The 22,169-nt window shown below is 38.5% G+C and overlaps 1 protein-coding gene across 1 annotated transcript in view; it reads left to right on the top strand.

The window, feature by feature from the left end:
• The window catches only part of SCN3B (sodium voltage-gated channel beta subunit 3), a 379,056-nt gene extending 357,764 nt beyond the window's left edge, over positions 1-21,292 (top strand). Inside the window, exon 5 of the mRNA XM_044081132.1 lies at positions 17,883-21,292. Within this exon, the coding sequence (XP_043937067.1) occupies positions 17,883-17,898 (16 nt within the window). The 3' untranslated portion in view covers positions 17,899-21,292. The remainder of the gene's footprint in view (positions 1-17,882) is intronic.
• The last annotated feature ends 877 nt before the right edge of the window (positions 21,293-22,169 follow it).

Here is a 22,169-nt window from a genome sequence, read left to right as displayed (position 1 = left end):
TGAGAGATTGAAGGGAGGGTGTAAAGGGAGATAAGAGCAGAGATACTAGGGCAAGTGGATGGTTTATTCGGTATAGAATGAATAACTGGAAGTTTAGAAAATAAGAGTCGATTAGAGATTTCTAGCCGTTCCTTCGTTGAAGGTTGTGCGTTAGGCCCGGCAAGCCAGCATGTAAAAATCTACTGCCAATCATTAGTGGAGCAGAGTTCCGCTGTGGCGACCCCTAACTGGGAAAAGCCGAAATACACAATTAGAGAATTCTAGCCAGCCAAGTGCCCTCAGGGCTAGGCAATGATGAGATTTAAAAGACATGCTAGTAGCAAATCTGGCTACTTTATTGTAGGTAGATTCCAATTTGGAGAGGAGGGATGACTGCAGATTAGTTAGGATTTGTGAGCCATAAAAGAGATTAGGAAAGAGGTAGGCATGGGCGAGTGAGATTCTAGAGTCAGGGGTGAGGAACCTTTTATTTCTATACAGTAAACTAAGCTTTTGGTGTGTTTTCTTAATACATTGATGTACATGTAAATCACATTTTAGCTGATCATCTATGATACACCAAGGAGCTTAGTATGGGTTTCAGGGGTAATGAGAATGTTATTTCATGAGGAGATTGTAAATGATGATTTCAACTGGTAGAGAGACTTTGAAAGGAAAAGGAGAAGATTTGTCTTTTTAGGGTTAAGAATGAGTTCATTATTGGATAGCCAGGCTTCAGCAAGGTTAAAGGATTTTTGAGTAATAGTAGGTCTGCAGGGTTATCAGCAAAAGAGATGATAGTGGAGTCATCGGCATTCTGAACAAGGGTGGATTGGGGACAATATTGGTATAGTTGATTAGTGAAGATGTTAAAAAGAAGGGGACCTAGAACTGAACCTTGAGGGAGACCCATATTAATAGGGAGAAATGGAAAGAGAGTAGATAGCCATTTGACAGATTGCATCCTATCTGTAAGGTAGCTGTTGAACCAAGAGATAGTAGAAGTAGATAAGCTGAGTTGGGCTAACTTAGAGAGGAGGACAGAGTGGGAGACAGTGTAAAAAGCTTTGGAAAAGTCTCAGAAGAGGCAGGACACAACTTTATTGTTATATCTTGCAAGACAGATAATGTTGAAAAAATAAATGAGAGCAGTAATAGTACTGTGATAAGGGTGAAAACCATGCTGGGTAGGAGTAATCAAGTTTTCATTCATAAGATAAGTTTAGATTTCTATGTGAATACAATATTCCAGAATTTTGGAAACAGGAGAGAAAATGGCTATAGGCCGATGAGTTTGACAGAATTCCCTTCCTTGTGGATTGGTATTATGTGGGCTTTTTTCCAAATAGTGAGGACAGTAGATTCTCTAATGGAGCAATTTATAAGGATAGAGACTAGACAAGAATCCAATCAATAATGGAGCTTGTATTAGTAGGCTTATGATGAAACGTTGGAGTGGAGATAAGTTGAGTGAAGCCATAAAGGTTTATACAAGAAGTAGGAGAGTTAGAACAAATGTTAAACCAATAAATATTGACCGCCAAGTATTATGGTCTCATTGGGTATATTATCAGACATCCAGTGAAGAATCTGTTCTAATAATGGAATGTTATTTCCTCGGGGAATGTAAATGGTGACTATAGATAATGTTTTTTGTTTATTAAGTTTGTAATCAGCAATGATAAATTCAGCTGGGTGAAAAGAGGGATGAGGCATAGACGAGGGGGTAAAATTCAGGAAATCAAAGTATATAATGGCAACACCTCCACCTTTTTGTACGTTTTGTCATACCGTATAATGTTGTAGCCAGAAGGAAGAAATTCTTTGTTGTTGTTGTTATGTGGTTTTAGCCATGTTTCAGACAGAGTGACAATATTTGGAGAAAGTTAGTCTAAGAGTAAAAGTCAGATGTTTTATAGAGGATACTGTGAATAGTAATGGAGTAAATGGTTAGAGCTTTAGAGTGAGGGTTAAATGAATTTAAAGTAGTTAGAAGATCAGAGGGGATAGTGGATAGTGTATGACTGGGACCAAGGTTAGGATGAATGTCCTCAGAGAGTAGTAGAGATTTGAGAGTGTGGAAAAAAAGTGTAATATAGGGAGAGATACAGAGTATTTTGTGTTTGATTCTGTTAAGAGGGGAGCTCAAGAAAAGAAATGTGATTTTAGGGAGAGTAAATTCAGTAAAAGAAAAAAGAGGATGATATGAGAGAAGATTAATGGGAAATTGAAACTGTAATGTAGATAGAAGAAGTGGGACAACAAGGATGCAGATCTAGATGATTGTGATAAGAGGTGAGAGTGGAAAAGTATATTAGAATAAAGGATGTAAGGAAAGGGAGAATAGGAGAGAAGAAGGGTAAGATAAACATAGTGCAATGAAAAGAAAGGGGAATACAAGAAAGAGTAGACAGTATATGAAGTGAGAAGGATAACAAAATAGGTAAGAATATAGAGGGAAGGAAAATAGATGGTGGAAAAATGAGTAATATGAGAAGTTGAAGGTGGAACAAAGGAAGAAGAGAAGAGACTAGATAGGGTAATGAGCAAAGGAAATGAGGAAGAGGAGGTTGGAGTCAAGGGTGGAGAAAGGAGTAATATGAGAAGTTGAATGTGGGGCAAAGGAAGAAATGAAAGGGGCTAATTAGGGTAATGAGCAAAGGAAATGAGGCTGAGGGGGTGGCCTCAGGATGGTTACCTATAAAAAAAATTGATTAGGGGTGGGTGGGAATGGGGGTAGGGGAGAAGAGTGAGCAGGTAGAGCTGAGATGAAAAGACAGTAATCTACAGAAACAATCAGCAACGTGAAGAATTACTACAACCAGAACCAACTTTGAGACAGCAGATAATCATAACATAACAAAAAACAAGACTACCAGGTGCTCGTTGATTCCAGAGAAAATGTACAGGTAAGAAGACCAGATATTTAAATATGTACAGCAGTCTAAAGTGAGATAAAACATAAGGCAGAAATGAAAGTAGCACAGAGCCTGTATGTTAATGGGGGGTAGTGTTATACATTGTAATGGTAACATTTAAAAGAGTCAAATTAGAGAAGAACAGTGTGTAAAAGAAAATGAAGTGCAGAACTATCAGTAAAAAAAAAAGAATGCTAAAAGAGCTGATCTAAAGGGAGAGGGATATACCACTAAATATAAAAGCAAGGGGCAGGGAATGCTACAGATAGCATCTCAGCAAGTATGCACAGCTTACAATCTAGACTACGTCAAAAGTGTCAAATAATAATATTAAGTTAAATGTAAGACAAACTCCTAAAGGAGAGCATACAATGATGTAAAGGAAATCCTCAGGTGAAGAAGCAACCTATATTGAAGGGGAACAGAGAGCAATTCTGTTTGAAGACACTATAGCCAGCCGGGATCCAGATAAGAGCTGTAAAAAGAAAAAAAAAGAAAACACGAGAGTAAAAACAAGAGCTAAGCAGGGAATAATACATAATTACATGACATACAGACTAACACAATTAAATTATATAGAGGTCCACAGTACCCTCTTAACAAATATTAGAATTAAACATTAAAATATGCTAATATGACAACAATATAATCTTCAACTATGTAAGCAAAATATGTAACAGCATGGAAAGTTACCTAAACAAAATTGACAGCATCACAGAAAGCAACCATACTACCAGACGGCCAAGTAGGTCAAACAGTGTAAAGACACAGTGTTAATACAGCATAGATAATTCAGCTCCAGCTGCAAAGCAAACCTTTCAGGTATATAAGTAATATTATTTTAATATAACTATTAAGGAGAGGATAGTAGCAGTAATACCAAAGCAAGGGAAAGATCCATTGCACCCACAGTCTTATCACTCCATATCATTATTAAATCATGATTATAAATTATTTATGGCAATTTTAGAAAAAGACTAGGGAATATAATGCGGGAAATAATACACAGGGATCAAATTGGGTTTGCTAAAGGAAGGAAGACAACTAACAATTTAATTAAAACATTGGGTACAATATCAGAGGTAGAAAGGAGGCACAAGCAGCTATGATGCAGAGAAAATGTTTGAGAGGGTTATGTGGGATTATACACACGCACGCACACACACACACACACACACACACACACACATATATATATATATATATATATATATATATATATATATACATACATACATATGTACATATATATAGAGAGAGAGAGAGAGAGATGAGATGAATACACCTTGCTGAAGCCTTCATAAGACTGGTCTAGCAACTTTATGGAGACTTAAGTAAGGGTTAAAGGATACTCCAAATTGTCTCCTACCTTTGACACCTCGATGGGGATATGCCACAGCTGCCCATTCTCCCCACTGTTAATCTCTTTAGGAAAGTATCATTCAAGAGGACGAGATGTGGAAAAATGCATGTGAAGCTCTCGATATATGTGAATGATCTCCCGATCTGTCTCACAGACCTTTTTACTCTGTTAAATGGAAAAGAGTACTGATCACAAATTATCAATTTCAGTCTCATCTCAGAAAAGTACAGCAGTAAAGTTCATATATATGACACAGATAGAGTATGCAATGCAATGTGTAGAACAAGGCTATTGTAATGCAATAATAAAAAAGATCTTGCATTACTACAAGCAGTTCTGGACACATTTAGTAGCTTTTCAGGCTACAGACTTAACTTGGATAAAACTACTTCTTTTGCAGTTAATTATAAGCCATCTGAGACACTCAAAATAAAACAGTCCTTTTTAGATAATGGAGAAGAAATTACATATTTAGGCCTGAAGCTAAGAATGTACCTTGGAAGAGGTGATTAGGAAGCCTTGTCTTATTCCATTATCATAAAGAATGTGGGGAATTTCTCAAACAGTGGGAGAAATTTATTTTAGACATTCCCCAGAGAACCCAAGCAATCAACTCATTTATTATGCCATTGGTGATGTATACAGCAAGTGCTATCCTGATCAAATTTTAGCCAGACTGAGGAAACTGTTCTCAGGCCATTTGGAAGACTAAGAGGCCCAGGATGCAATGGATGCATTTAATGATACAGATGGAAAGAGGAGATCTTGGAACTCCAAATTTTCATTAATATATTTCATTAATACATTCAGCCTTGTATACGCTGAGCTTTTTGCAAGTTTGTAAATCCATAAAAGGTACAAGGTCAGATGGAAAGAAATTATGTTGTATAAAATCTTACTGTAACAGTAGATGTCCTTCTCCTCACTGTTGCAATATTCTTTACAAATGGGATACCCTGCCAAGAGTAGCCCCAACATCTGGCCAGTATACTAAAGCCTTAGATTTTATAGAAGTCGTATGTCACACGTATGATTCCCGCTCAAGGCATAGGGCATAAAGGTGACAGAGGAATGTACATGCATCAGAACTGAAAAGCCCAGGAAGGAACAATCAGTCCTAGGAACTAGGAGGAACATGTGCATCCAGAAGGAGAAAAGAAAAGAATACCAGGCCAAGAAGACAGAAGGAAAGGAGCAGAACAGAAGGGGGAGGAAGGAGGGCACGAATACTGCAACAGTGAAGAGAAAAACATCTACTGTTTTGGTAAGATTTTCCACAACTGTACTATGTCCTTCCATATCGCTGTTGCAGTATTCTTTACAAATGGGAGAGTTCAAAAGCTTAAGAGGAAACATGGGAGGAGGAGAGCACAGAGGAGCCCTCTAGAAACCCATGCAGGATATCTCTGACAAAGGCAGCTCTTGCTCTGGAAACAACATTCAATTTCTAATGTTTAGTGAAGGTATGGACAGAGATCCAAGTAACAGCCTCACGGATGGAACTTGTATCCAGTCCTTTGAAAAAAAGCACCAGAGGAAGTAACAGCTCTAGTAGAATGAGCCTTTACTGAGGCAGAAAGACATTGCCCATAAAAGGAGTAACAAAAAGAAATAGACTTAGGATCCAGGAAGATATGGTTTGCTAAGAAACAGCCAAACCAAGATATCTGGGATGAAAGGAAACAAAAAGCTTCTCAGATTTGTGAATGGCTGTAGTCTTAACCAAATAACATCTGTGCTGTGAATGCAAATCCAAAATGTGAAGAACCTTCTCACTAGCAGACTGCAGAGGAGGAAAAAAGGGCACAAAATAATAGGCTGATTAAAGGACAACTCATTAACTACCTTAGGCATAAAAAAGTATTGGTTTGACACCCTGTCCCTAAAAAAAAAAAAAAAAAGATAAGAAAGGAGGTATAGCCATAAGAAACTGGAGTTCAAAGACTATATTAGCTGAAGCAAGGCCCCAAATAAGAACGGTCTTCCCAATACAATGTTGCTAGAAAGCTGAAACTGCAGGCTTAAAAGGAGCCTGAGTCAAATTTCAAGTGCAAAACTGAGGTCCCAGGAAGGTGAAGTAGGCTTCCTGGGAGCCCTGATATGAGGTACGCCTTTAAGAAATTGTTTCACCTTGAACCCAGAGGCAAGAGGAGGAGTCAATGGCAGACAAGCAGAAATAGCTGAAAGGTGAGCTTTAACAGAAAAATACTCTAACCCAACATGGAGCAATTCACACAAATAAGAAACATTGGGATCCCCACAGAAACTGGATTCTGGTTGTAAGAAAGGCACCAGACAGAAAATCTCTTCCATTTGGACAAATATGATTTCCTGGTGGTGGGGGGAGGGGGTTCTGGTCTCTTGCACATCATCAGGAAAAAAAGTGCATAAAAGGGATCAAAAGCCTATCACCCACCATGTCATTTGAAGAGTGGACAAGTTGGGATGGATCAGAGACCCCTTGTCTTGTGTGAGAAGGTTCATCCTGTGAGGTAACATTTGATGATTTCCCTAGGCTAGTTGAAGAAGAAGGGGGAACCAATGCTTTCTGGGCTAAAGAGTCACCAGCAAGATATTGGGGGAGTCTTGTTTTATCTTGAGTAGGACCCACAGAATCAGAGGAAGAGGTGGGGAAGGTATAGAGAAACAGCCCCTTGCAAAGAAAAGACAGGGCATCGACCTAACAAGCCACAAGACTTGAGACTCTGGCGCAAAAAAGAAAGAAGTTGTCTTTTCAAAAGGGAGGTAAAAAGATCTACCAGTGGAGCACCTCACTGATGGACAATGTCTAGAAACATATCTCTGTGAAGCATCCATTTGTGAGCCTGTGCACTAAACATGCTCAAAGAGTCTGCCAATAAACTGTACTCTGCAGAAATGTATGCAGCCTAAAGAGTCACTCAATACTGGACAGCAAGATCTCAGACATGAAGTGTCAGTCTACAAGGAAGGTAGGAACATGCCCACCCTTGCTGATATACCACTTCAATGTGTTATTGTTTGTTAAGATTTTGAGAGGCCCTGGAAAAAAGAGAGAATGGACCGTCTGAAGAGCTAAAAGGATTGTTCTCATCTCCTTGATGTTGATGTGGTATGACCTCTGATGGAGAGACCAGAGACTTTGAACCTTAAGGGAATTGAAAGAAACTCCTCACTCCCTGTCTAAGGCATCTGAAAAAAAGTTCCTGAGAAGGGACTGGTGGCTGAAAGGGAAAACCTGGGTTGAGAGAGAGCTGATGAATCCTACAAGCTTGAGTTTTAGATGTGGAAGGACAGGAACCAAAAAATCTAGTGGATGACATTGTTGAAGCTACACTGACTTTAGGATCCACTGTAGCTTTCTCATCTGGACTCTAACCATAGGCAGCATAAAATGGTGGAAACCATGAATCCTAGAACTCTGAGAAAATCTCTGGCTGTGACTGAAGTCAGAAGAAGTAGAGACTGAAAAAGGTTGATTAGAAAGAGAGCCTTGGGTGGAGGCAGGGGAGGCCAACATGGGAATGGTCTGGGTCCTGCTACCATGGAAACACATTATCTTGAGAAGGAGCCATTATTGACCTCTGAAAGTTTGTGGTAAACCCCAAGCACTGTAAACTAGAGATGCTGAAGCAAGACCTTTGGGGATAAACCTGAATGAGCAAGTCAACAAGATAAGGAAATATTTGAACTCCTTTCATCCAGTAAAAGGCAAGGACAGGAATAAGGCATTTGGTGAATACCCTTGGAGCAGTTGAGTGGCCAAAGGGCAAAACAGAGAACAAAAAATGCAAGGAAGAAACAGAGAAACAAAAAAACTTCTTGAAAAGGAGATGAATTGGGATGTGAAGATAAGCATCCTTGAGGTCCAGGAATACTAAGAAAGCCTGGAGAAGAAGAAGAAGAGGAAACACGGAGTGAAGAGACAGCATCCAAAAGGAAGGAACCTTCAGAAAAATATGGAGCTGAGACAGATCCAAAATGGGTCTGCATGTGCCCTCCTTCCTGGGGACCAGAAACATCCTGGAATAAAATCCCGTCCCTTCCTGGGCAGGAGGCACAACTTGAATAATGCCCTGTACTAAAAGGCCCAGAAGCAATTCTGGAAAGAAAGAAATCTGTTCCTGAGGAGCCTGAAAGATGTCCAGAAAGGATGAAAAGGCTTTCACACTATGAAGTATCCCTGGCAAATGAACAGAATTTAAGAATTGTGAGTGACCCCTAACCAATTGGGAAGGGGCATAGAAAGATGAAGGGATAAGGGAATCTGACTCAAGGACAGTGGAGCCAAACTGTCAGATAGAACCTGGTTTGTCTTGAAAAGGAGGCTTCTGAGAAGTATGAGTCTGAGTAGAATTAGTAGGAGCTACACATCTATTACCCTTTTTATCATGAGGAAGAGGTTAAGGCTTTCTCTGTACAAATGAAGATTTGGAAAGCTAACTCCTCTGGAACTTAAGGACAGGAGACACAAAAATATGTTTCAAATCCTACAAGGTCTTGCCTTTATCTTGGAGGACTTAAAAAGTTCAGCAGCAGCAGCAGAACCAAAAAGATTTGTATTATTAAGAGGAGTATCCAAAAATTTAGCTGGGAAAGCCAAGAACAATGTCTCAAAACAGAACCAAAGGCAGCAGCCCTACAGTAGGCATCAGGTGCATCATAACTACATTTAATAGAGTGGTGAACCATTTCAGAGGTGGAACCCAGTAGAGAAATGGCTGAGACCTTCTCTTCTGAATCAGGAAGGTCAGAGGTAGCCTGAGAATCTTGAGAAAGGACAAAAACATACCAGATGACCATACAAGTCATATGGGTCTGGTAATTAACAGCTCAAACAGCCAGCATGGCAGCAGTAAACACATTTTTGCCTAAATGTGCCATAGCTTTACTGTCCTTGTCTGTAGGAAGTAGTTTAGTGGGAGGCAAAATATAAGGTTTGTCAGATAAGACAGATACTACAAAAAGATCAGCAGAAGGACATTTCTATGAGAACTTACAATCATCAGGTACCTTGTAAATTTATCAGGTTTCTTAGCAGCTGGGGGTTGAGAATCAGGGGCTACAAAGGCTGCTGTAAAGGTATTTAGAAGGGCAGCCAAGACAGGAGGTGCAGTAGAGGGCTTTATAATGCCTCTTTGGACTAACAAAAACCTGAGAACAGTCCCATTTGAAATATTCCATCATGCAAGTTATAGTGTCCCCAGAGGAGAGTTCTTCCAAGGGAGAGTCTGGACTAATAGAATCGTCCTCCTTTGCTCCATAATCCAAAGTGGAGGGATTTGAGAGGTATATGCCAAAAGACTATTCCTCAGAATTCAAATTTAGGGGATTCCTGCTATGTGGGCCTCTTAAGGGGAGTAGATGACCAAGGAGAAGCAGTCACAAAAACTCCTTTGGGAGGCTTTAAGGCCGTTAAGGCACTGAACAACTATGGCTAAATTTTTAGCATTCACAGCAGGGACCTTTAGTAGCAGGGAAAACATGTTTCTGTTTTTTTTTTCATTTGAGGGACGCATGCCATAAAAACCCTAGGTTTGGGCTCCTCTCTACACACAATCAACATAGTAGGAATCTCTTCCCAAACTAAGATTTGTGATATCCCCCTCAGTCCTTCAGAAATAATCAGATGAAGTTACCCCTCAACATCTGGAGCAGATGTTTGCAGAGCCTTGAGGATGTGCAAGAAGTCAGTTCCATGACAGGGTCATGGCAGAGGAATTTGAAACAACAACCGGCTATTCCTTTGAGCTTTCACTAGCCTCTGGAAATATCTGGGGGAGGGAGGACAGTGGCTGAATAAGACCTAAGCATTTTGGCCTTTTTATTGGCAGGCTACTGACCTTCAGAATGGAAAAATTCCACCGTAGCATCTTGCACCAACAATTTAAGATGTTGGTTCTCTAGGTAAATTGACAATGAGGACAGGCAACTATGTAGGCTCTTAGGGACAAACACTTGGCAGATAGAACAGTGAGTATGGTTGTGAGAAGCCCCCAAACAGAAGAAACACTTCTAGTGATGAACTTTATGAGTAATCTGCTTCCCACACTGACATTTTCCCTTTCTGGATGACATGTAAACTCAAAAAAATAAAGTGAAAAAAGGATAAGAAGGATCCCCAATGGGGCACTTATCTGAAACACTGCTCAGTACCAGCACAGAAGAAAGACTGTAAACAAGGAGCATTCAGAACAATAATGATGATGGTGTTTTGACTGATGGCAAAGAATCTCTGAGGTATGGCCATCCGTATGTCACCTTTATGCCCTACTTCTTGAGTGGGGAGCATGCATGCAATGTATTATGTTTATAAAATCTAAGGGTTTGGCATACTGGTTGGCTGTCAGGGTTACCCTTGGAAGGGATTCCCATTTGCAAAGAATACTGCAACAGTGATATTTTTTTATTTCGTATGTCCATATTTCTTTTTCAGCTGTCTCCTGATCTTCCTTTTTCACCTTACTTTGTGGACTTATTCAATCATGCTGTGATGTAAACTGTGTTAGACCTTCTACACCAAATCTTTCACTTCACAGACACTCCATAACTTAATTTTCTATTTCTTTAACTTCTACTTTACTCATCTTCTTTTCTATGTTTCCTATTTGTGATATTATTTTTATTATTGTGAAATTTTCCATATCTGGATGCCTTTGCCTGTATTTCTCTTCGAATATCTGTGGGGCTGCCTTTTTTGTATTGATTAATTTGGCTTTCAACCTTGCATAAATATTGCACCATATCAAATTCCCTTTCTTTCTTTCTTTCTTTCTTTCTTTCTTATGTCCATGTTTCTTTTTATATCTTTCAAAAATCTCTAAATTTTGTTGTTTATGTTTTCACACTTCCTCAGATGCTTCTTTTTCCAAACAGATCTTTGTCTATATAATGTTTTTCACAAATATGATGTATTAATAAACAATTTTCTGTTCGAAGCATCTGACAGTTTTACTTGTGGAAGTATTTTTCTTTCCTTTAATTTCTCTTAATCTTTTTGTATATCTTGTGTCTGGAAATTCTGGGCTTGTTGTATAATAGTAACAATACATAATTTCTTTTTTGTCCTAAATAGTCCACTCTATCATCTTTATATTTCTTCTTTGTCCTATCAGTTTTTGTGACTTTTGTAGACTGCTACTCCTTCTACAACAGGGGGGCTATCCTCCCCCTGGGCCTGGCCTGGCTCCAATGTAGGAATGTTTCCTTATTTTGAGGATTCTATACAGATAGGGGATCCTGATGGTGAGAGAGGTGCCAGACAGAAAATGTTTTTCCATTTGGACATATATGATTTTCAGTTAGTGGGTTTTCTGGCCTCCTGCAGAACCCGAAGCATATCTTCAGAAAAGAAGTGCCTAAAAGGGATGAAAACCGTATCACTCACAGTGTCATTTGAAGAGTGGACAGGTAAGAATGGATAAGAGACCCCTGGTGTATTTGTGAGAAGCTCCACCAGGTGAGGTAACTTGCAGTGATTGCACCTGGCCAAGAGAGAGAGAGAGGAGGAACCAAAGCTGTCTGGGCCAAAGAGAGTCACCAGCATGATTTTAGGAGAGTCCAGCATGATTTTGTGCAGAACTCGTAGCAATAGAGGGAGGGGGTCCAAAAGCATACAAAAACATCCCCTTCTAAGGAAAAGACAGGGCAGTCACTTTCCAAGTCAGAGAACTGAGACCGTGGAACAAAATAAAGGGATTGTCTGTTCAGAGAGGAGGCAAAAAGATCTGGCTGAGGAATACCCACACTGATGGATGATGTCCATGAACATGACTATGTGAAGCATCCATTTGTGAGCTTGTGTTCTGAATCTTCTCAAAGAGTTTGTCACAAAATTGTGCTCTGAGGGAATTTAAACTACTTCATACTTTTTTAGCTAGATCCCAGACCTGAAGAGCTAGTCTGCAAAGAAGATAGGGCCTCATGCCCCCTTTCTTGTTGACATAACAAATCACTGTGGCATCGTCTGTAAAAATGTTGAGGCCTGGGATGAAAGAGGAATTGAAAAGCTTTCAGAGCCAGGAAAGAGCCCTCATTTCTTTTATGTTGATATGGTCTGACCTCTGACAAGAAGGCCAGAGACCCTGGACCTTTAGGGGCTACAAGAGGCACCCCACCCTGTCTAAGGCATCCGTTAAAAGCTCCAGAGTGGGAACTGGAGTTTGAGGAGGAAGCCATGGATTGAGAGAGAGAGAGAGAAAAGGTTGATGAATCCACCACTGAAGCTCAAGCTTCAGACAGGGAAGTAAAGGAACAGGGAACTCCAGGGGTGGCAATGTTGAAGCCACACCACTGATGTTTCCTTATATGGAGCCTGGTAAGAGGGAGCATGGGAATGGTGGAAGCCATGACCTCCTGGACCCTGATAAATTCTGTGGCCATAACATAGGGCAGAGGAAGAACAGATTGGAAAAGGCTATCAGAGGCAGAGCCTTGGGGGAAGGAAGAGATGTCAGCATGGGATCTGTCTGAAGCCTACATACAAAGAAAACATGATCCTGGCATGGCATCAGAACTGATTTCTGGAGGTTTATTGTGAACCTCAGACTGTGTAAAAGACAAGTGGTAAAATTGAGATCCTGTAGTAGACTGCTGGGAGAAGGAACTTGAATAAGCAGATAATCTGGATAAGAAAGCTCTGTATAGCTGGAAGCCTCCAAAAAGTAATGACAGGAATGGGGCATTTAGTGAATACCCTTGGGGCAGTAGAAAGGCCAAAGAGCAAAACAGAGAACTGAAAATGCAAGGAAGACACAGAGAAATGTAAATGTTTCCTGAAAATATGATGAATGTGGGTATGAAGGTATGCATCTTTGAGATCCATAGACACCAGAAAGGCCTGAGGAACCAGAAGGGGAAACAATGTCTGAAAGGATAACATCCAAAAGAAAGGGATCCTGAGAAAGGTGTTAAGCAAGGAAAGATCTAGAACTGGTCTCCATGCACCCTTATTTCTGGGAACCGAAAATATCCTGGAGAAAAATCCCTTCCCCATCTGCGTGGTAGTAACAGACTGAAAGCTGTCCTTATCCAAAAGAGACTGCAGAACCCCGAGGAATGAAGAAATTGTTCCCAAGGAGGCTGATGAACGTCTGAAAAGGGAGAAAGGGATTTACAAACCATGAAATACCCCTGATGGATAATGGACAGAACCCAAAAATCTGAGGTGATCCAAAGCGAATTAGGAAAAGTCAGGTAGAGGCAGAAGGGCGTTCAGACTGATGGAAAATAATGCTGTTCAGACTGGCAGCATCATTTCACACAGGGATGCATATAAAATAACCACATCTTACATAATAAACATATTACAATGAGTTAAAAATATTGCAATACAAATTGGTTAAGTTTCCAATATCTGAGGTGTTCAAAGTAGAAGTAGTGTAACAATGATCAAAGCATTACTACTTTGAAACCTAGGAAGGTAAATGGGGTAGAGACATTTGTGGAGGAAGTGAACTTTAAAATAAAGAGGGGAAGATTTAATTGGAGTAGACTAGTGACTAGTGATGGTAAGAAAGAGAGAAGAATATATAAGTAGAAAGTATAGAGATGATAGTGATTTGTCAGTCAGCTGGGATAGATCATTGGCATAATCTAGCATTTTGCAGATGAGCATGGAAGTTTCTTGGAAATCTAAGCTTTTATTGTCTATTTCCCTAAGTGGGCTGCATATGAGTAGAGAGAATCCTTTGAGAAGTTCTGGGATTTAGAATGATGACCCAGGAAATTATCTTTAGAGCACAGAGGTCTGCTAGTGCTTTAACATGGCAGGAGGGTATGCAGGAAAGGGCATTTATCAGGGTGATGAAGTATGGAATGAGCAGTTTTTAATTGAAGGAATTTAAGACAGTGGGACTGTGCTACAATGGGAAAAAGGGGTTCAGGATAGATGAATGGATGGACTTCCATCCACTTTATGTTTGAGAATGCAAGGCAGTGGCTGAATCTGCTAGGCAAATTAGCAGAGACTTTGGCAATTTTAATGTAGCGTTTGTCATGCTTTACGAGGAGGCTGTTGTGCAAGTTATTGAGGATAGAGTCAGCATATAGGAGTGTTGTTAGCAAATAAGCATGTGGAGTAGATTTATTACCTAGGTCAATGAGAAATGCCTGGGCTCTGTACAGAGCTCCAAGCCTTTGGTGATTTTTAGGACATTATTCGTATGAATATCAGACTTAAGCTTATCATCAATAATTACATTGATTAACTTGGTGTTGGAAACCTGCTCAAGGTTGATGTGTTGAGCAGAGGAAATATTAAAACTATTTGAGGTTTGGAAACTAGAGGGAAGAGCATCATTTTAGCTTTATTAGCATTAAGTGTAAGGTGAGCATTATCTACCCACTGTTCTGCTGAGTAGGGTTCCTGAGTAATGGTCTGTAGCTGCCCCAGTGAGGGGGTGGAACAAATGCCTGTAGCATCATCTGCATACTGAATCATAGTGGATGGAGAAGTGACAGTGTAGTGTTCATTTATGTATATGCTGAATAGCAAGGGTTCAAGAATGGACACTTATAGAAACTGAGATGAAGGAGGAACATATGCTTTGCCACCTTATTGCTTGGGTGCGACTACTCAGGTAGCTCTTGGACCATGATAATGTTGTGTAATATAAATTAATTTTGCTAACATTTCAGTCAGTTTAGGGTGCAGAAGTGTATGAAATGCATTGGAGAAGTCCAAAAGAATATCTGAGATTGGTTTGCCAGCATTACAATTGTCTAGAAATTATAGCCAAGCAGTATTGGTGAGATGGAGGGTGTTGACACCATGTTGAGAAGGCAAGAGGAGTTCATTGCTGAGTAAATCTTGAAGGATCTTGAAAGGTCAGTAGTTACCGCCTTCAGAAAAGTTTACAAAAAGTACAGCCATGGGTAGCCAATAGGCTCACTGCATCACAGATTGTAATTTATGTATTTATTTATTTATTTATACATTTGTTAATCAGGGTAGAACACTTTTCATTATGGACCATTTTCCAGTTCAGGCCAGGTGTAAGAATTATACACAGCACAACTGAGGCATGTACACAACAGATCTAAAGACTAGCTTAGAACAGAAGATGGCCAAAGAAGCTGAAAAGTAAGGTGAACAAAGTAGTGGTGTGACTAGTACTTCTGTATGGCATACAAACCTGGGCAGTGAAGGCAGAGCAGTGCATCCTTCAGTGCCAGATGATGAATCTGAGTGTTTCATGAAGGCAAATCTTCTTTAGAAACAGAGGATCCCTCCAAAGCAGGATAATGGCTGCTGGGACTTACAGGACAGGGAAATAAAAAAAAAACTAAGAGAAATGAAAGGTTGTGTGGTCAAGGCTGGGGAAAAACAAAAATAAAATAATAACCATTCCTTTCTCTGAAACCAGCAAATATTTGTACTCGGTTTTTGCTTCCAGTAGCAATTTATTAATATTCCTGCACCTAAGCTTGTAAAATGCCATCTGTGCATATTCATGTCTCAGTGCTTTCTTAATTGTTAAAGAACCTTTTTTGTCTTCTTTGAATTCATCTTCACTTCTATGATGTCCAGTGTTTCATAAATGTAATGGGAACAGATAGTTTTATTATATGATTAGTAACATTCTGCAAATGACTGAAATAACATATTTTTATGACTTTTCTATTGCAGAGTTGCTATTACAATAACATATATTCTGTTTTCATGGAGTTTTGTTTGAGATTTGCTATATATAGAGAGAAGACAAAAAATGTTTGGAGGAATATGTAAAACTTGCCTTTTTAATGGCAAACATATCATGGGCCTTACTGCTTTATCATGGCTATATATCCACTAGACATTATGTATTAAACAAACAACCTTCTATACAAAAGTACTGATGGCTCAGTGGTACCAACTAGTCAATAAACTAAAATCTAAGGTAAAAATAAAAGGAAAGAAGAAATAGTCTCACCAGTGGTTTGGAGAGATGAAGCCCTGACTACAGCCCATGTGACCTGAGTTCAATTAGATGCTTGGGAGCCTAATGGTGAGGTAGAAAGGATGGGCATGTCTACCCTGGAGGGAAGAGGGGATGGTCCTTCAGTAAACACTGGCAGAGTCTGGATTTCCAAAGGACTGAAAAGGCTGAGATGACAGAGACAGACAGACAGAGAGACAGCAGAGTAGGCATGGCTGCCCTATGTGCCTGAGGGTGGAGCATGTGGTCTTGCAGATCTTAATTCTCCACCCATTCTAACAGAGTTCACATCATCATTCTCATCATAATCATCATCATCATGCTGGAGGAGGAGAAATTTAGGATAAAAAAAAATCCTGGTCATTTTAGAATGACAGCACCCTACCAGGGTTGATTGATCCCCAAAACAGAGAAGCCAGTACTATCAGCCTGAGGGAACCAATGGGATCCCTGAGAGTGCTAAGAGGAAAGTCTGATGTCCAAAAAAGAGGCAGAGAAAAAATTAATGGTGGCACATGTGTTCTTGCAGATCCTAATTTTCTACCCATTCTAACAGAGCTCACATCATCATCATCATCATGCTGGAGGAGGAGAAATTTGGGATAAGAAAAAATTCTGGTCATTTCAGAATGATGGCACCCTGCCAGGTTTGATTGATCCCCAAACAGAGAAGCCAGTACTTTCAGCCTGGGGGAACCAATGGGATCCCTGAGAGTGCTAGGAGGAAGGTTTGATGTTCAAGAAAGAGGCAAAGAAAAAAATAATGGAAAAAAAGTAAAGAAGAATCTGGGGAAACCAAAGGAAAATCATGGCTAACTGTGGCACACAGTGATGGAGCCCTGACTGCAGCCCGAGTGACCATGAATCAATTTGCTAGATTAGGTACCAGAGGGGCTCACTGAGAGGAGGTAATTGGGACTAAACACACCTGTGGCAGTTAGTTAATACCTGGAGTTGGTAGACTTCACATCATTAGGCATTGTTGTGCAAAGGGAAGGTGGAACAGCAGTAGCACAAAGGAGGCATCATACATTTTTATTTATTTTATTTAACATTTGTTAACCGGGAAAGCCCAACTTGGAACAAAGCCAATTTTCAGCAGATGCCTGGGGAGAAACACTCCAGATGCATGTCTTTGTAATGTGGGAGGAAACCCACATGAGTGCAGGGAGGACATGCAGACTCTGCACAGAAGGCACTCCAGCCAAGAATCAAACTGGAGAACCTCTTACTATGAGGCGACAATGCTACCACTGCACTACTGTGTCATCATGTAGTACTTGCATTAGTGGGGAACCTCAAAATACACGGGGAAGCATCTCATTTGATAGGCAAGAAGTTATAATAGTAAAAGATGCAATGGCCACAGAAAACCCACTGCCATATGATTCTCACTCCCAGATGGCAGTGACCCAAGTAAAATGGGGCAAGAGAAACAAAAGGGTTAGTAAGGCATGTGGTCAAATGTTGGCAAAGCTCCTCCCCTTAAAAGGTTAGAAAACAAAGTTTTAAGAATCTAAAGACAAACATAAAGTAGAAATTCTGAGGCTGACAGAAGGGAACTGGGCTGAAGGAGAGAGTGTGTTGATTTACACTTGCTGCCACTGTACTGCTTGCTATGTTTATCTGTGATAAATTTCAGTTTCAGAAAATGGCTACAAGTTATAAATGCAAAACAGCTGAGAAAATAATTTCATGAGTAAACACTTTTTTTTTCTTTCTTAGGTGCTTAGAAGGATGAAGCACTATCGCCCTGTGGAATGAGATGGAAGGTTCTATGGAAAGCCCTGTGGAAAGAGTATATTATATTAATTTTGTCTCTGATTTTGCACCATTTTCATTTCTGCTTTAGAATCCATTCTATTCAACTTGCATGTTTGCTGTACAAATGAAATGCTGACATTCCCTTTCTGGCATGGTATGCAAAGGGAATTCCACTCACCTTCTTGTCCATCCTACATTTTATTTATGCCTTAGCAAAATAAGGAATGGATCATTTCTTTTTTCCATTTTTTGGGATATGTTCTAGAGAGGGATGCAACATTATTTTTTCTGATAAGTAATTTAATTAAGGTAACTCCCTGAGCTTATACACATCTGTTGATTGTTCTGTCTGGATGTTTCATAGAACTTCTCAAAGAAATGTCACTGACTGACTGACTCACAGCAGAACTTCATGTAGACAGAACATTTCTAGGGAGATCCACATTAATACTAGGACAGAATTAACTGGCAGTATAAAAGCAGGGGTTGAAACAGCAAAGCACGATACAATTAAAGAGTAATTTTCGTGTAAATTATATCTAGCTTAGCTGTGCACAGATCCTATAAATTCCACAAACCATTTTGATTTAAACTAACACAACCATAAAATCACATCAGATTAAATGTGAATAAGATGGCTGTTCCATTTTTACACTTGGGTTCTTCCCATTTTGAATTTCAGACAATGAATTTCCTACTTGAAATTGTTTGACTTCAGTATCAGAAGAAGTCACTTCAGTGGATAAGAGTATTGAGGTACACACTAAAAGAAAACAAATAAGTAAAGGCAGGCCGTAAAAGACTATGATGCATATAAAGGCAGGCCATAAGAGACTATGATGCATAGAACGTTCTATAGAAAAGTGACTAAAGCATTATGCAAGTCAAGTTTTTTAATATAAATTCAGATGTTATGTCAGGGATTTTAAATAAATTGGTAAAGTGTTATGAAGAAGCACACTTTACACTAGACAAAGAAAAAAATCTACTGATGTGCTCGATTTTTCCATTAATGTTGGGTAAAGTATGTTACCTTTTAATTATTTCAGTTACTCCGGAGTACAGAGTATTACATTTTCTTGTGCTTTGCCTAGTAATTATTATTTACCATGTCAGTATGACTTATTTTATATCAAATCAATTTCAGATGGTTCTCTGCAATCCTACTAGATAAAAGTTACTAAACCTTTTGCATCCTTCTACAAATACAAACTCAGTGGATTAATCATCATTACTAAAATGCTTTTAACATAAAATTCCCTGGTTTAGAAGAGGCATTGCCAAACCTGTTGCAAGTGGTTGGAAAAAAAAGGCAATTTAGGATTCTTAACTGAAGACCATTTGACAATCAACTGATTACAGTCCATCAGTGCCCCCAAAGTATATCCATATATCATGCTGGTAAAATTTTATAGTAAATTATATTTTGAAATGATGCACAGGATTAATTATCATATATCACAGATGGTGAACACAGCCTCTGCAGAAAATATAGTGTTTGCAGATTTGTTCGTTGTTGATCTGATGGTCTTCATTTGATAAATTTATACTATAAAAGATCTACTTACAGATCCTAGTAGAAAGGCTTTGCTGATAAAAATGGTTGTTGATCATCTCTGTTCATTTTCACTTTTTGTGAGATGCACAGAGTTTACTGATCACCATATAAAATATGTTTATAGGCCTTTGTACTCTGTAACTTGTACAACTCCATCTTTGACAAGAGAACAAAACCCCTCACAGCTTAAATGGATACAGAGGATGCATGGTTTCATGAATAATTGCAACACTGGATTTTTTTTTTCTGAAAGATATGTGTGTGTACTATAAAAATAGTTAAGAACAAGGCTTACTACATCATCAACATGTAGCACAAACGGAATGAAGGCACAACTGTATTAGTGATAATCACAGCCAACAATCATAGAATATAAGCATTTCATCATAATCTGAGCATTCCCTCTCAAATGAATACTGAACATCACATTTAATGGAAAATGCATATGGAGCAGATTATATGATCTGGGTTTGGTTAACCAATATGTTTTAAATGCATCTTTATATTAATAAAGTATTCCAATGCAAGCATGAATTAAACTACAGTGAAATAATTGCTATAAACTGTTATGGCTTCAGTTGACTAAGAAAAAGTCAAGAAAAAGTAGAACTTCCTCCAGGAACTAATGGTGTTCCTGCAAAAATATCCAATGAAATACTGAAGAAAATCAGGTATCACCAAAACATGGTAGGTTAAAAATCACAAAACAAAGATTAATGCACTTAGTAAAATAAAATAAAAAAGAAAATAAATTAAATAAATACATAAATATCTAACATTTTATTTATTTTACTAAGTAGCTTTGCTTTGTGATTTTAGTCCTACTGCATTTCAGTGATTCCTGATTTTTTTCACCATTTTGTAAGAAAAAAGTCAGCTGAAGAACACACTTTCCCCAGTGCTGGTAGGAGACAGCAAATCCAAATTATTTTGCTTTATTTCTCATGACAGCTATAAATGTTGGAAAATATTATGCTATTAAATTTGAAGCATTTTATTACACCCAAACTAGATAAGTGATGCAAATTTAATTTTCTGAATAGGACAACATTAGTTTAATGTATTTTTCCCCTTAAAATCTAAACGATCACCACTAACATTCATGTAGCAAGGACAAAATTGCGGTCTTGGCCATTTCACAGTAATTTGACAACAATTTAAGAATTTTAATTTTTTTCTACAAAATTTAGGAAAATGTGCTTATATATTTGCTTTCATCTGTAAATAAAAAAAAAACATGTGGTTCATTCTTAACATCATTTAATTTATCTATGGCTAAATATTTTCTTCTGGGCTTGGATTACATTCATAATGCTCATGCTTTATGATTTAGTTTACACTGCTTGATTTTTTACAATTAATAAAAAAAGCTCTTGCATTTGGCTGTTAAATAGGAAAATACATAACCGTTTTAGTCCCCTTCATATTCTCATCATTTCTGACCAGGGAAAAATCTTGAGCCTTTGAAGACAAAATGTATTCAAATATTTGACTTAAAAATAAAAATAACAGGAAATTTAAGCTCTATACGTATCCATTTTTTTAAAACATCTTTAATAAATTATCACTTAAGACATAGGCACACATAGATTAATAAAAAAGAAACCAAAAAAAACTGCATTGACATTTTGTCATGTATTATACATTACATATACATTTTCTTTTTTATACAACTGTCATTCACTTTGATATTACATAAATTACTCAATCCTTGCCTTCCTTTAAATATCACTCCTCCTCCTGAACATTAATTTGGATGCACTTTTCCTACAAATTCCATTTATTTCTATGTGATTGTTCATTCCCTTTTCTAATAATCCCTCCTCCATTTATTTAATGTCTTTTATAATATTCAATATTTCAAATACAATTGGCTTATATTTTGATTTCCATTTTCTAATAATTGTTTTTTTTGGCAGCAGCAGAATTAAACCTAATAAGGCCTTACTCTGGCTAGACTATTCAAATCATGTGTTCCAGCTTGAAGGAATCATTCCTTAGTTACAGTCACTTGCTTCCCTAAAATTCTGAGAGAGTAATCTGTAGGGAATTTTTTAAATCTGCCAACTCATTACACTCTCAAAAAATGTTCCCAGTTACCTCTTTCTTCCTCATCACACCTCCATTACATGAGGAAAATTTTTTGAAGTCCACTTGGAGTATTAAACACCAATGTATATACCTCCAAGCAAACATGCTAAGCCTTCTGGACTTTATTCAATACTTGGGAGCCACACATATGGCCTCCCCATTGTTCCCTTGTAAGTTGCTTTTCCAGTCTTTCTTCCCAATCTGCTATAACCTCCTCTCATTGCTTCTTATTATCATGCAATATTTTATATACCACACTAATTATTCATTTTTTAACAGCAGCTTCTATTCTAGATTCTACTAAAAACTCTTACCAGCTCAGGTCTTTCACTTACAATGCTCCTATCTTTTTGTCTTTGTCTGTACTTTGATATCAATCCCTGGTAGGGAAGGCAGTCTCTAATCCATGGTCCAAACTTCTTTATCTTGGCCTCATTATACTCTACTACCTTTCCCTCTGTACCTATCCACTGTTGGCTTTGGGAGCAAACCAAGCTCTCAAATGAATTTTTCTTTTTCTGTCAATTTTACCAATATTGTATTTTATCCCTGAATTAGGGTTGCCACTTTTCACTGTGGTGAAAATCATACCAAAGCTA

Source organism: Protopterus annectens, chromosome 8.part0, assembly GCF_019279795.1.
Source record: "Protopterus annectens isolate FY-2018-M chromosome 8.part0, PAN1.0, whole genome shotgun sequence".
Taxonomy (NCBI): Eukaryota; Metazoa; Chordata; order Ceratodontiformes; family Protopteridae; genus Protopterus; species Protopterus annectens.
Note: the sequence above shows the minus strand (reverse complement) of the source record. Positions and strands in the feature narration are given on the sequence as shown.